We start from the raw sequence: 14,591 nt of genomic DNA on the forward strand, positions 1-14,591 counted from the left end.
CACCACAGTATTATTGGAATGAATGACTGAATTGAGATTAGCCACCACAGCGTCATCCAACACCCTTGGTAAAATGACATCCTGAAATTTACATAGGGATTTTGAACACACCAAATAAAGCACCCAAAAACAATAACAATAGTAATTTTATGAACATTTGCTCTTATACCTTAATGTAACCAATCCTGTACGTCTGATGTATCTTGGATAATACTGAGGGTGATTTTATAGGAATAGCCTATAGAGAGTAACAAACCAAGAGAATTTCGTAAATTATGAAGATGAGAATGGATACAACAACTCTGTGGAGTTCAGATAATTTTACAAGTAACAATAACCAGATAAGAACATCAAACCACAAGAAGTGGTAAATGCATATAAATTACCTCCTTAAATACCACATGCTCTTTCAGGAAAACACGATGTTGTCTCTGAGGAACCTCCAGATCATCTGTTTATCAATTAAAAGGGCTTCATTGTTTTGCAGATTCATGTAATATATATATATAGGAATGATGCTACAAAAGAAATGTGTTAAAGCAAGAAGAGCAGTTGACCAGCCAATTACTGAACCAGAGTAATATAAAAGACGCACTTAACAATAATAGCCATCACAAAAGGGTGCAAGAATGCAACACTAAAACCAAAGGAAGAAGGGTAAAAGGGAAAAGGGGGAATGTACAGATATCACAACAATGTATGGAGTAGCCCGCACATAGGTAAAATTACAACTGGGCTATCCACAGTTTCCCGGAGCCAATCATGTTAACCAAATGTCTCTATGTTATAAGTGATTCTTAAGAGTATTATAGTGTCTTTCTTAAGAGGGGCACTAACCCTCACTTCACCTAATGACACCATTGAAATTCAAAACTGCCAGTCATAGCAACACTTAAGAAGATTTTCAAAGCAGTGATGGGTACAAAAACGGAACTCATATTGAAACCATGGTCAACAGCAAGATCATTATATGCTTTCAATATTTTCATAAACTAAGCCCAAAAAACTTTCAAAAGACAGCTGAAGGGTTAAGAATGTTGAAACTTCCATATTTTTGTACCATAAAACAGAGGTCTATCTTTTTTATTATCATTGTATTTGTAAAAATTTCACCATTTACCATGCACATACTTTCTGTAGCATGAACCAGAAATACATACAATAATTAGACAAGACAAAGCACAAGAAAAGGAAGCATCAACAATTAAAACTTTGGAAAAAAAACCTACATTCAAGGGCACCAATGACATCCATAATATATTCATCACTGAATATTATTTCAAAAATTGGGAGGCTGTTGAGCAAAACTGCAACAAAGCCGCAAGTTATTTTAGTCGGTCAATCAGAGAAAGCCAAAAGGAGGAGACAAGATGAACTAAAAGATGCAAATAATATATAAAGGGTGAAACTACTAACTTATCCCCTTAACCAATTTGAAAATCAAATGGAGTTCCTCAATATTCTGAAGACTTTCGCACATCCGAAACAGATCTGCCAGCTTACGGAAAAAATCTTTCTGCACAAATGCCAAAGAAAGAAAAGATGGAACACATAAAAAAAGAATACACTTGTAAATAAGGCTCCTAAGCCATCATATACTGACAGAGATCATGAAAAAAAAACAATAAAACTGTTAGATACTCTAAAAAAATCAAAACAAAAGATAGCTTCAAATCAACTTCACCCTTTCAAAGTAAATGATAGATAGACTGATATCATTTACATTTTTCCAGCACATAAGGGGGCAACAGTACCACACACAAATATTCATCACTTGCACATGTTTCTAAGTTTCTAACAGATAACCTGCTTCTGACAACAATTTCAGTTCATACTCAACCAATTGACATTCTCTATTCCCTACACTGGCCTGGATCTTTGTGGTCCAGTAAACGCTAGATTGACTACAGTACAGATGTAATTTCCACAAAACATGATAACAGCATCCCATGAGATCCAAATTATCAAAAATTACAAAAGGAAAAAAGAAAAGAGCCAGAAAATTTCAGATTAGATTTGATATGTGACCATCATTTTTTTACGATAGAATTTAAACCGAAACCACTTAAAAGTTCCAGGCCATTAATTTTGTTGTTCCCCACAAAGTTTTGACTCATGGAAGACAATGATGTCAGATTTTGTCATAATGACTCGACTTGTTTGAGATCTTTGTCCAACAAAGATTGAATAGGCAACTCTTAACACAATGTTAAGTAAATTAAGTGTTTTCATAACATGAACCACTACTCTTACTAATTCTTCTCAGTTGAAACAAATGATGTACCTTTATACCAGCATCTTTTCATGAACTGAAACCCATTAGCTCACCTGGAACTAAATTTCACAAAGAGATTCTTCCAAAGATGGATTTCTCAATCAGCATAGTTCAATAATTCTACTAAGGGGGCATTTGATTCGGGGACAGTCCTGGACGAGTACACTGTGTCCTGTCTTGTCCTGTCCTGATCTGTTGGGATGGTGTCCTTGTCCAAGGCTGTCCGCCAACACTTTTTTGGTTTTTTTTCAAAGGTGTCCAGGGGTGTTCAGAGTCTTCAGACACCCCTGTTACAAGGGGAGGTCAGAACTGTTTATATATATATATATATATATATATATATATATATATATATATATATATATATATATATATATATATATACTGTAACCGAAATACCCAACAAGGGTATTTCGGTCTTTTCACTGTAATAGGCGTCAGCCCATTAGGGGCTGACAACCCTTTTTCACCTTTTTACTTTTTGTTTTTTATAATTTTTTTTTTTACTGTTGGGCCAGCTCCAATATAGCTCCAATATAGTTGTTGGAGTTGCTCCCAACAGTCAATGACTGTTGGGAGCAGCCCAACAGCCATGTTGGCTGCCCCCTTTAGCCTTTTGTATTATAAATAGGCCCCGTGGCCTTTGTATTATTTTATCTCTTTTTCAAGAGAGTTTTCTATGCAATATACTTTCTCATTTGACCCTTGTGTGGGTGGTGTGATTATTCAATCAAGTGTTCCCACTTGATTGAGGTGTGTGTTCTTGCATATTCATCGGATTCGATCCACTTCATTACATGGTATCAGACCTTGGGTGTTCCAAAAGCCGTTTTTAGAGAAGATCGTGACAATATCAAGAGGAGGATCGTGAGCTTGAGAAAATACAACAAATCATGAATTATTGCATCGGGAAGCAAACCACTTTAAAAAAAGTCTTGTATTTTCTTTCTCATTCTCTTTCTTTTTCTTTCTCTCTCTATCCACTTGTTGTAAATGGAGAATGAGAGGGAGGTAATAGTCCCTATTCTCATACGCCTAAATGACACAAACTATGTGATGTCGGCATCCATAGTAAAACATAAAATATGGGAAAAGGAACTTTGGGGATTGGTTGACGGCACCGAAAAGGAGCCTAAACTCATTCTTACAAAAATCGAGAATGGAAAAAAAGTTGCGCTTCAAAGAGAGAAAATGGCTAAAGCCGTTTCCGACTATGAGAAAAGACGGAAGGAAGGGAGGATGGGTCATTCCAAAATTATTGGATGACTCATTAATAGTGTGGACATCCACAAGTGTTCTATTTTGGCGAAGTTTGACTTCTCTAGTGATGCATGAAAATACATTAAAGACATGTATAGTCTTAAGGACATCGCGCATATATGTAACGTCCAAAACAAAGTAAGGACCATGACTCAAGAAGAGATGAGCATAAGAGAATACTACAATGCTCTCTCTTTCCTTTGGGATGAATTGACTCTTCTTGAACCAAAGTGGCATTGCCCACAAGATATTGAACTCCGCAAAAATCAAATCAAAGCGGAGCATTTCTATCAATTCATAAATGGGCTTAGGCCCGAATTTGAAGGAACTAAATCCGCTCTTCTTCATAGAGGAGGGGTACCTTTCATAGTTGAAACTCTTGAAGAATTAACGATGGAATAAAATAGATTGAAAAATTCATCCACTTCTACAGATGAAGAACACGTGTTTGCTATGTCAAAGCCCGAAAATCATACCAAGAGCTATAAACCACCTCATTTTTTTAAGAAATGAGAATGGGAGAAATCCCAACAACTATAAAAAGAGGGGTAATCATGATTTTAAAAAGGGTGAAAAAATTATTTGTTATCATGGTTATTAACCGGGACACATCAAACCTTTTTTGTCCCAAAAGAAAGAATGAGGACCATAAAGAAGACAAAAGAGTGGCTTCCATTGAAAGTTGTGAAATGGACGACTTCAAATGCATCGGCTCGCTCTCTTTAGCTCAACTAATGGAGGCACTACAACCTATGCTTAAAGCTCAAGCTACTTCTTATTCAGGAGCAGCCATATCTACAAGTGACAACCATGGTAAGACCTCTTGGATCCTTGACTCTGGTGCTTCATTTTATATGATCCCTAATGAGTCTATATTGACTGAATGCAAGTTTAATCCAAATGATTCTTGTGTTTCAACTGTTGATGACACATCTTTGAAAATTAAAAGTTTAGATATTTATCAAAAAACACATATCTTCTACATACCAAACATTAGAGTAGTACCAAAATTAAATTTAAATCTTTTATTGGTTTCTCAAATTGCAGATTATGGTTACAAAATAATTTTTTCATCTAATGATTGTCTAATACAGGATCTCCAGTCTGAAAAGCCGATTGGGCAAGGCCATAGAAGAGGAGATCTCTGTTATGGACAATCTTGAATTACCAAAATAACTTTTTTTAAATTTTGTGAAAAAAGAAAGATATAGAAATTTGGCACAAAAGACTATGACACCCTAGTGTGACCAAATTACAATTGTTTCCATTTCTTTTGAATTGTAAAGAAAAAAAATTGTATGTGAAGATTGCATTCTTGGCAAAATGAAGTCTTTACCTTTTGGACCAAGATACCTTATAACTAAGAATCCATTTGAATTAGTGCATTTGGATGTATGGGGACCGGATCCGGTCGTGTCCAAAGGAAATGTTTCCTATTATGTTGTGTTTGTAGATGATTATAGTAGACACTCTTGGATATTCTTTCTAAAACACAAATCAGAAGTATTTGATTGTTTTAAAAAATTTCATAGTTATATAAAGAATCAATTTAAAACCAATATTCAAATCTTTAGAACTGATTCCGGTGGAGAATTTGTGTCAAAAGAGTTTGAAAATTATCTTGACCTAAACGGGATTGTTCATCAAAAATCGTGATCATACACTCCTCAACAAAATACACTTGCCGAAAGAAAGCATAGACATATTATTGAGACCACTAGAGCACTTCTATTATCTAGAAATGTTCCAAAAGATTTTTGGGTAGAAGCAGAAGCCGCCCTTACGGCAATCTATTTGATAAATAGAATGCCTTTAAAAAATATTGAAAATGTCTCCCCTATTGAAAAACTTTGTAAAATGTATCCTGATTACAAAAGGTTGAGGGACTTCGAGTGCAAGTGTTTTGTTCTTACCAACAAGAATGATAAACTCTCTCCTAAAACAATTCCTTGTATGTTTTTAGGCTATGCCGAAAACCAAAAAGGATATAGGTGTTATGACATTGAAAGAAACAAATTATATGTTTCTCAAAATATTACATTCCTTGAAAATGAAAACGGTTTTAACAAAGAAAAAATCCAAGAGAGTTCTGATTATTCGTTCATCTTTAACCTAGTCAATGATAAGTGTGAAAATATTCATGAAAGTGAAGATATGCATGAGGCAAATGAGAATGTGAGAAGGAATCTTGATGATATAGACCTATGTCACAGGGACTCGGCAAAACAGATGCCGCACCCGCGTCGATGCGACGCGACGCGGGATCGCGTGCGGGTGCGGCACCGGGTGCGGTCAAGACGACCCTGGGTGCGGTCAACGCACCCAGGGTCATTTTTGTCCAAATTTTTGGGCGAAAAAAAAATTCCCCCCCCCCCCGATGAAAAGGAGGAGGATTAGGGCAAAAAAAATTTTTTGCCCTAATCTCTCCTCTCTCTCCCCCTGAGCTCGAGCTCTCCCATCGCCGCCCCAGCTCCGCCGCCCCCAGCGTCGCCGCCCCAGCGCCGCCGCCCCCAGCTCCGCCTCCTAGACTCCTCCTCTCGGCTCCTCCTCTCGGCTCGCAGGTATGTCTCTCACTGTCTTCTTGGGTCGGTTGGGGAGGGGCCGAGCACCCCCCCCCCCCCCTCTCTCGGTCTCTTGTTGGGTCGGCAGGGGAGGGGCTGAGCCTCCCCTGCTCCCTCGTTTTTCGGCACAGGAGGGGCCGAGCCCCTCCCCCATCTACCTCTTTTTTTGGGTCGACAGGGGAGGGGCCGAGCCCCTCAAATATATGTTTTTCTTTTTTGGGTCAACAGGGGAGGGGCCGAGCCCCTCCCCCTTCTTTTTTTTTTTTTTTGGGTCGATAGGGGAGGGGTCGAGCCCCTCCCCCATATGTTTTTTTCTTTGGGTCGACAGGGGAGGGGCCGAGCCCCTCCCCCATCTGTTTTTTTTTGGGGGGGGGGTCGACAGGGGAGGGGCCGAGCCCCTCCCCCATCTTTTTTTTTTGGGGGGGTCGATAGGGGAGGGGTCGAGCCCCTCCCCCATATGTTTTTTTCTTTGGGTCGACAGGGGAGGGGCCGAGCCCCTCCCCCATATGTTTTTTTCTTTGGGTCGACAGGGGAGGGGCCGAGCCCCTCCCCCATCTGTTTTTTTCTTTGGGTCGACAGGGGAGGGGCCGAGCCCCTCCCCCATCTGTTTTTTTTTTTTTTGGGGTCGACAGGGGAGGGCCCGAGCCCCTCCCCCATCTATTTTTTTTTTTGGGTCGACAAGGGAGGGGCCGAGCCCCATCTGTTTTTTTTCTTTGGGTCGACAGGGGGACCCTCACCCATCTGTTTTTTTTTTTTTGGGTCGACAGGGGAGGGGTCGAGCCCCCCTCGCTCTCGCTCTCTTGTTGGGTTGGCAGGGGAGGGGCTGAGCCCCCCCTTCTCCCTGTGTTTTCGAATTGAATTGAAAATTGTAATGTATTTTTTTTTGTGTTTTCAGGATAAAAATGACGGATAAAGGGAAAGGACTTGCGTCATCCTCATCCCAACATGTGAGTTTTGCTGCTAGTTTTGCTGATAGTTGCAGTGGGATTGATGATGTGGGGCCACTATGGATACATGTAGATAAACTTGCAAAAACTGGAGAAGGAGGTGGTGGAAACAAAAGATTTCGATGCAAGCTCTGCGAAAAAGATTTTGTTGGGTCTTACACAAGAGTGAAGGCTCATTTGTTGAAGATACCAGGACATGGCATTTCAGCTTGCAGAAAAGTTGATGAGGCAATGCGAAGGCAATACAAGAAAATACAAGAAGAATATGAGAAGAGAAAGGCAATGGCCGATTCTTCTGCAGTCAGTGTGCCATTTGCAAGCCATCAAGAAGATGCTGAAAAAAAAAGAAAAGTCAATCTAGGAGGTAGAGGAACGATACAAGCAGCATTCAATACATATGGAAGAGAAGAATTTGATAGAAAAGTTGGGAGGTATTTTTATTCTGGTTCACTCCCATTTAATGCGGCTAGAAATCCTTATTGGAAGGATTTAGTAACATCCTTGGCAAATTGTAATTTGAGTGGTTATGTGCCTCCAAGTTCAGAAAAAATACGAACCACACTTCTTGCAGAAGAGAGGGCAAACGTGGAGAGGTTGCTAGAAATTAAAAAATATTCATGGGAGCAAAATGGAGTTTCCATTGTGTCTGATGGATGGACAGATATTCAAAGGCGTCCATTAATCAATTTCATTGCTTGTTCGCTTAGTGGCCCAATATTTTTGAAAGCAGTTGATGCATCTGGGGAATATAAAAATGCAAAGTATTTGAAGGGATTGTTTATAGAAGTGATAAAAGAAGTGGGTGATCAGAAAGTGGTACAAATCATTACAGACAACGCTCCGGTTTGTAAAAGTGCAGGGTTGAGTTTGGAGAGTGAGTACCCTCATATTTTTTGGACTCCCTGTGTAGCACACAGCTTAAATCTAGCCCTAAAGAGCATATGCAACCCCAAAGAAGAAGAAAATTCATAAGCATATGCTTTATGTTCATGGATTGAAGATTTAGAAAGAAATGTCAAAAGCATTAGGAATTTTGTTGTTAACCACCATCGTGCTAATGCTATATTTAATAGGCATTCTGATTTGAAATTATTGAAGGTCGTTGAAACACGTTTTGCGTCCATCATTGTGATGATGAAGAGGATTAAAAGAGTGAAGAATGCTTTGATTAACATGGTGACTGATGAAAATTGGACATTCTATCGTGTTGATGATGATATGAAGGCTCAAGAAATTAAGAAATTCATTCTTGATGATGAGTTTTGGGACAGAGTGGTATACTTCCTTCAATTTACGCAACCTATTTGGGAAATGTTAAGAGAAGTTGATAAGGATGAGCCCATGCTTCACAGAGTTTATGAAATGTGGGATAATATGATTGAAAAAATACAAACTATAGTTTTCATGCATGAAGAAAAAAATCCTGCATTGGATGATTCAGATTTTTTTAATCATATTCATTCAATTTTAGTCAGAAGATGGGATAAGAGCAACACTCCTTTGCATTGCATGGCACATTCTCTTAATCCAAAATATTATGCAAATAAGTGGCGGGCTGGTGGTATTGGTCGTGTCCCTCCAAATTTAGACCCAGAGCTATCAAGACATAGAAATATGTGTATGACAAGACTTTTTCCAGAAGCACATCTTCTACATCAAGTCACACAAGAGTTTGGAAAATTTTCATCTTCGAGATTATATGCACCGGCATTATTCGCGAGAGAAGAAGATAATATAGATCCTATCACATGGTGGTCAACATTTGGATCGGAAACACCTCTTCTGCAACGTCTTGCATTAAGATTGCTATCGCAGCCTGCTAGTTCATCTTGTTGTGAAAGAAATTGGAGCACATATTCTCAAATCCACAACATGAAGAGAAATAAACTCACCAGCAAGCGTGCAGAGGATTTAGTATATGTTCATTCAAATCTTCGATTACTTTCGCGAAGCAATGATGAATACAGGTACTAATTTGCTCTCTTAGTTATTTGATTATTTCTTAGTTTTCATTTAAATATACTTGTATTGTATTTATTATTTTCAAATTGGGTTTATAATGCAGACAAGGAACATCCAAATTTTGGGATATAAACCCAGAAGAGTGTGACTTCGAGGGAGAACATGAATTCAACGTAACAAACATGGATTTAGCTGAGCCCAGTATTCCTTCTAATGATGCATTTGATGATGAAGAAGAAAATTATTAGCATTCATTACTTCATCAGGATATACTTTGGTATGTAATTTAGTTCTTTTATGCAATACTTATTTGATTGATATTTAGGTCGATTTATATAATTGCTTTACTTATTTGATTGATAATTTGATATTTAGGTTGATATACTGCATGCATGATGAATCATATTATGAGTTTATGACAATGTTTACTGTTAAATGTTAAACTGTTAAAACTTCAAAATTATATATATATATATATATAAAAAATTACATTTTTGCCCCTGCCGCACCCCCCGCACCCGGGTTTTTTGGAAGTGCCGAATCCCCGCACCCGCACCCGCACCCATGTGACATAGATATAGACTTATCTCACAATAATTTATAAACCTATGCTCGACGTACCGAAGGTCACCAACCATGTGCCCTAGAAAGATACTCTCAAAACCAAGAAGAAGATTCTTCTAGCCTTAGAAAATCTATAAGAATTTCAAAAGCTCTTAGTAGATTTGTATCATATGATTGTTTTGAACAAAGGTATAGATCGTGTCTAATAGCCATTCACTCTTATTTTGAACCACAATCATACCATGAGGCTAAACATCATCAAGAATGGGTTAAGGCTATGAACGATGAGTTAGAAGCATTAGAAAGAGCAAAAACTTGAGAAATCCAAACATTACCTAAAAGAAGAAAAACTATAAGATATAGATGGGTATACAAGGTAAAAAACAAGTACGATGGAACATTAGAAAGATATAAAGTTAGGTTAGTGGCCAAATGATACAATCAAGAATATGGGATAGACTATGATGAGACGTTTGCCCGAGTCGCTCGAATGACCACTGTTAGAACTCTCATTGCTATAGCATTAATTAGAAAATTGCTTATATTTCAAATGGATGTTAAAAATGCATTTTTAAATGATAATCTGGATGAAGAGGTGTACATGGATCCTGCACCAGGCTTGGCTTCAGCACATGAAAAAACTCTTCGGTTACGTAAGGCCTTATATGGCTTGAAACAAGCCCCCAAAGTTTGGTATGATAGGTTTAGTAATGTGATGACACAACTTCATTTTAAATCTTGCTTTACTGACACTCCATTGTTTGTTAAGTCTTTTAATACAAGAATGGCGATCCTACTTCTTTACGTAGATGATATGATAATCACAGGAGATGATAAGCAGGGAGTTAACCATATCAAAGATGTGCTTAAAGCCAACTTTAATATCACAGATCTTAGTTTTTTATGATACTTTCTTGGAATAGAAGTTGTTTACTCACATCGTGGTTATTTTTTTTCACAGACTAAATACGCAGCGGAGATCATTGAAAGATCAGGACTCTCAGATGAAAAATTGGTCGATACTCTGAAAGTCATAAATGCCAAAATGAAGAAAGATGATGGAGAGCCCTTGCAAGATCCAACGCCCTACAGACAAATGATTGGGGCTTTGTCTTATCTTTCTATTACCCGTCCTGATGTATCTCATGATATTCATTCTGCTAGTCAATTTCAGCATGCTCCCACTACATTGCATATGAGCGTTAGTAACGAGAATTGTTAGATTTATTAAAAAATCTATTAATATTGGCTTGTTTTTCTCATCCTCCTCCTCACTAGAAGTCATTGCATATTTTGATTCTGATTGAGGAGGGAATGTCAATGATAGACGCTCAACCACTGGTTTATGTGTATTTGTAGGTAACTCTCTAATTTCATGGCGATGCAAAAAGCAACAGAAGGTGTCACTCTCCTCCACTGAAGCTGAGTATCGTGCCATGGCGACAACGTCTGAGTTAGTGTGGTTAAGATAACTTCTCGAAGACTTGGGGGTTCATATTGCAGAACCTTCAAGATTATGTTATGACAACAAAAGCTTCATGAGAGGACAAAACACATTGAGATGGATTGTCACTACGTTCGTGAAGAATTCCTGAGAAAGACCATTACATTGCCCTATGTTCCGTCTGAATATCAATTAGCAGACTTCTTCACCAAAGCGCTTCTGTCTCCAAGATTTCACTTCTTACTTGGCAAACTCTCGATTGTTCCACCACGAGTTTGAGGGGGGTGTTAATATATATATATATATATATATATATATATATATATATATATATATATATATATATATATATTGTAACCGAAATACCCAGCAAGAGTATTTCGATCTTTTCACTATAATAGGCATCAGCCTATGTCACATGGGTGCGGGTGCGGGTGCGGGTGCGGGGATTCGGCACTTCCAAAAAACCCAGGTGCGGGGTTGCGGCAGGGGCAAAAATGTAAATATATATATAAGGGGGTACGGGGGTTCCCCCGGCGCGGGTCGGGAGTCCAATTTTTTTTGCTGGTGTGTGTGTTTGTTTGAAGACTCGTTACCCATGTTCCGCTTGTTGTGTACTTTGAGGCAACGGGACAAAATTGATGAAACGAAAGGATTGGCAATCCCACCCTGCTGCGTTCTGCTGATTGTCATGATTCAATCATGTCTGAAACTCCCTGGTCTTCACGAAAAAAATATAAGTGCAAGGTTTGATGTGGTTTGTTGGAGAGAGAGTCTTCATGAGGCCTACGACTCCACTGCCACGCCATAGGATTTTTCAAATTTCATTTTATATACAGCTGCACAGAGATGACAGCTAAAATAAATTTATTGGATTTGACATATGAAAAAGAGAGGTCTACACAAGGCTACAGCTGGAGCACCGAGATACTAATAGTTTTTATTCTACACAAGGCTACATCTCGTCAGGAGAACAGTGAATACTAATAGCCAGCAAGGCTACCACCATCATTATCATTTATTATGGAGAGAGAAAATCCTTTACGAAAAAGAAGGATCTGGATGGTTTTAAAAGTGCCCCTTTATAAAACAAGAGCAACAGCTGTCAGCAGAAATTTTTTTTTAAAAATTCCGCAGCCCATTTCACAGGGCAAATTTTTTAAAAAAAAATCAAAAAAAATGGACTAAAATGATCCTGGGTGCGGTCAACACACCCAGGATCGGGTTGACCACACCCGCATCCGCGTCGAGTCGCATCGACGCGGGTGCGGCACCCTACTAGTCGAATCCCTGTGACATAGGCGTCAGCCCATTAGGGGCTGACAACCCTTTTTCACCTTTTTACTTTTTGTTTTTTATAATTTTTTGTTTTTTAATGTTGGGCCAGCTCCAATATAGTTGTTGGAGCTGTTCCCAACAGCCATATTGGCTGCCCCCTTTAGTCTCTTGTATTATAAATAGGCCACGTGGCCTTTGTATTATTTCATCTCAAGAGAGTTTTCTATGCAATATACTTTCTCATTTGACCCTTGTGTAGGTGGTGTGATTATTCAATCAAGTGTTCCCACTTGATTGAGGTGTGTGTTCTTGCATATTGATCGGATTCGATCCACTTCATTACAAGAACTCCCGCCCCCCCCCCCCCCCCCCGACACCAAAAAGTGTCCCAGAAGGATGCACGGGATGTGGTGTTTTGTCCGTCTGCACGTCCCACATTTGCCCAGGCGCATGGGCCCCATGCATTGCATGGGTGGCGAACACCACTGTCTATGCAATCAAATGTGCCCTAAAGGACGCCAAAAGCTCAGAAGGGATAGAGATCCTAAAAATGACTTGGAATATCCCAAGGTTACAGAAACTTTACTTTCATGTGAGAAACCTGTTTCCTAGGAAACCACTTCCAAAACATGAAATCCAATGTTCCGGAAACTTGAGGAAAACTCATGGGAAAAATGTTTCCCATCACATGAGAAACCTATTTATTTTGTATGGGAAATATATTTCTTATGTGTTTTTCATGTATTTCACTTTTAAAAACTTTAAAAAAGTTGAGACGTGTGTTATTTAAAATTTTAAATTACTTGTTTTTAAAAAAAATTATGTTTTAACATATTTTTAATGTTAAGAAAAACGCAATATGATAGATAAAAGGGGGAAATCTCATAATTTACTGTAACTGCATTATTTTTACCTTATTTCAAGAATCTATTCTATATAAAACATAAATCCCTATTTTGCATTTAAATACTTTATTGGTGATTTATTTTATTTGACCAAAAGCGACTGAATTGTACACTTTTTTACAAGAAGAATAAACAATATGTCTGATTGTTTTAGTTCTAACCAATGCGTTTCACATGCTCTTAAATTGATTTACTAATTTTTGGTTATCATGATGTTGGTAAACAAGTGTGTAAACTTATAATATTCTTCATAGAAATTACCACATTTGCACCTTTATATATATATATATATATATATATATATATATATATATATATCATAGTCACCTATATCGTTCAAGGTAATATTTTGGCGAGGGTATTTCTCGAATAGATTTTCAAAAGTTGAAAAATCTCGGGAGTTTAAAAAATTGAAAAAAATATAAAATAATAACCAAAAAGATAAGAAAATAATAAGTTTTGCACTATTTTTCTTCCAAAAATATAAAGAATCAAGTTTCAAAGGTTTTAAAAATATAAAAGAAACAAAAAAATAAGAAATGCAAAGTTAAAATATAAAAATGAGTTTTTTCTCAAAAATATCATGATATTATCGCAATATTTTGTCTTCTGGCGATATTTGGAAATATTGCAAGATATTCCCTTTATTGTCGACTAGATTAAAATATCAATATTTCTTGCAATATTTTTGAAATATCGCCGATATTGGTGACAGTGATATATACACGCATATAAATATATGTTTCCCGTTTCACATGAGCCTCAAAATATCTCATTTTGCCTTTCCTTTTCCCAAGATGTTTCCTGTTTTCATTTCCCTTCCTGGCAATTTTGGAATAACCTCACAAAATGTGATGTACATACAACAATCTTTGGGAATTTTGATAATATGAGATTGGTAATTTGAATAATGATTGAGAAATATTATACTTCTCCATTACTGTATAACAGAGGAACCTCAAGTAACCCTCAAAAAAGGAGAATCCTACACGCCCATATCTTGTGAAACAGATCCGGATGATATAGTTGTGCAAATTCACAAGCTTAAGATTTTTCATCAAACGTTTATGGATATGGATAAGGCCTCATCCAGATTCTTGAATCCAATTCACAAGTTAATCACACAGAAATTTGGAAATGCAAATATTACTTCCTTGAAATACTGCAAGTCCAAAAACAATAACAGAGTTCACACCAATGACCAAACATCAAAAAATGCAAAATTATGTGGCTATAAAGAACTACAAGTAATCCCAATGGAAAGAGTAAACATAAAAAAGCAAACTTCCAGAAAAAAAATATGGTTAACCAAAAAAATCACCTGGCAGTCCACATTAAGCTTCAAAAATTATGGAAAAAAGGGAGCGGATGACAAAGTACAGATAATGATAGAGG

At 37.6% G+C, this 14,591-nt stretch overlaps 1 protein-coding gene across 2 annotated transcripts in view; it reads right to left on the reverse strand.

The window, feature by feature from the left end:
• Window positions 1-14,591, reverse strand: part of LOC149820672 (uncharacterized) — a 76,204-nt gene that overhangs the window by 27,378 nt on the left and 34,235 nt on the right. For both annotated transcript variants that reach the window (XM_089983450.1, XM_089983451.1), the window contains exons 9-13: window positions 1,417-1,516; window positions 1,230-1,307; window positions 387-451; window positions 170-238; window positions 4-81 (exon numbers count right to left, since the gene is read on the reverse strand). In XM_089983450.1, the coding sequence (XP_089839576.1) occupies window positions 4-81; window positions 170-238; window positions 387-451; window positions 1,230-1,307; window positions 1,417-1,516 (390 nt within the window). The remainder of the gene's footprint in view (window positions 1-3; window positions 82-169; window positions 239-386; window positions 452-1,229; window positions 1,308-1,416; window positions 1,517-14,591) is intronic.

Source organism: Nuphar pumila, chromosome 12, assembly GCF_984573655.1.
Source record: "Nuphar pumila chromosome 12, dmNupPumi1.hap1.1, whole genome shotgun sequence".
NCBI classification, from domain to species: Eukaryota; Viridiplantae; Streptophyta; class Magnoliopsida; order Nymphaeales; family Nymphaeaceae; genus Nuphar; species Nuphar pumila.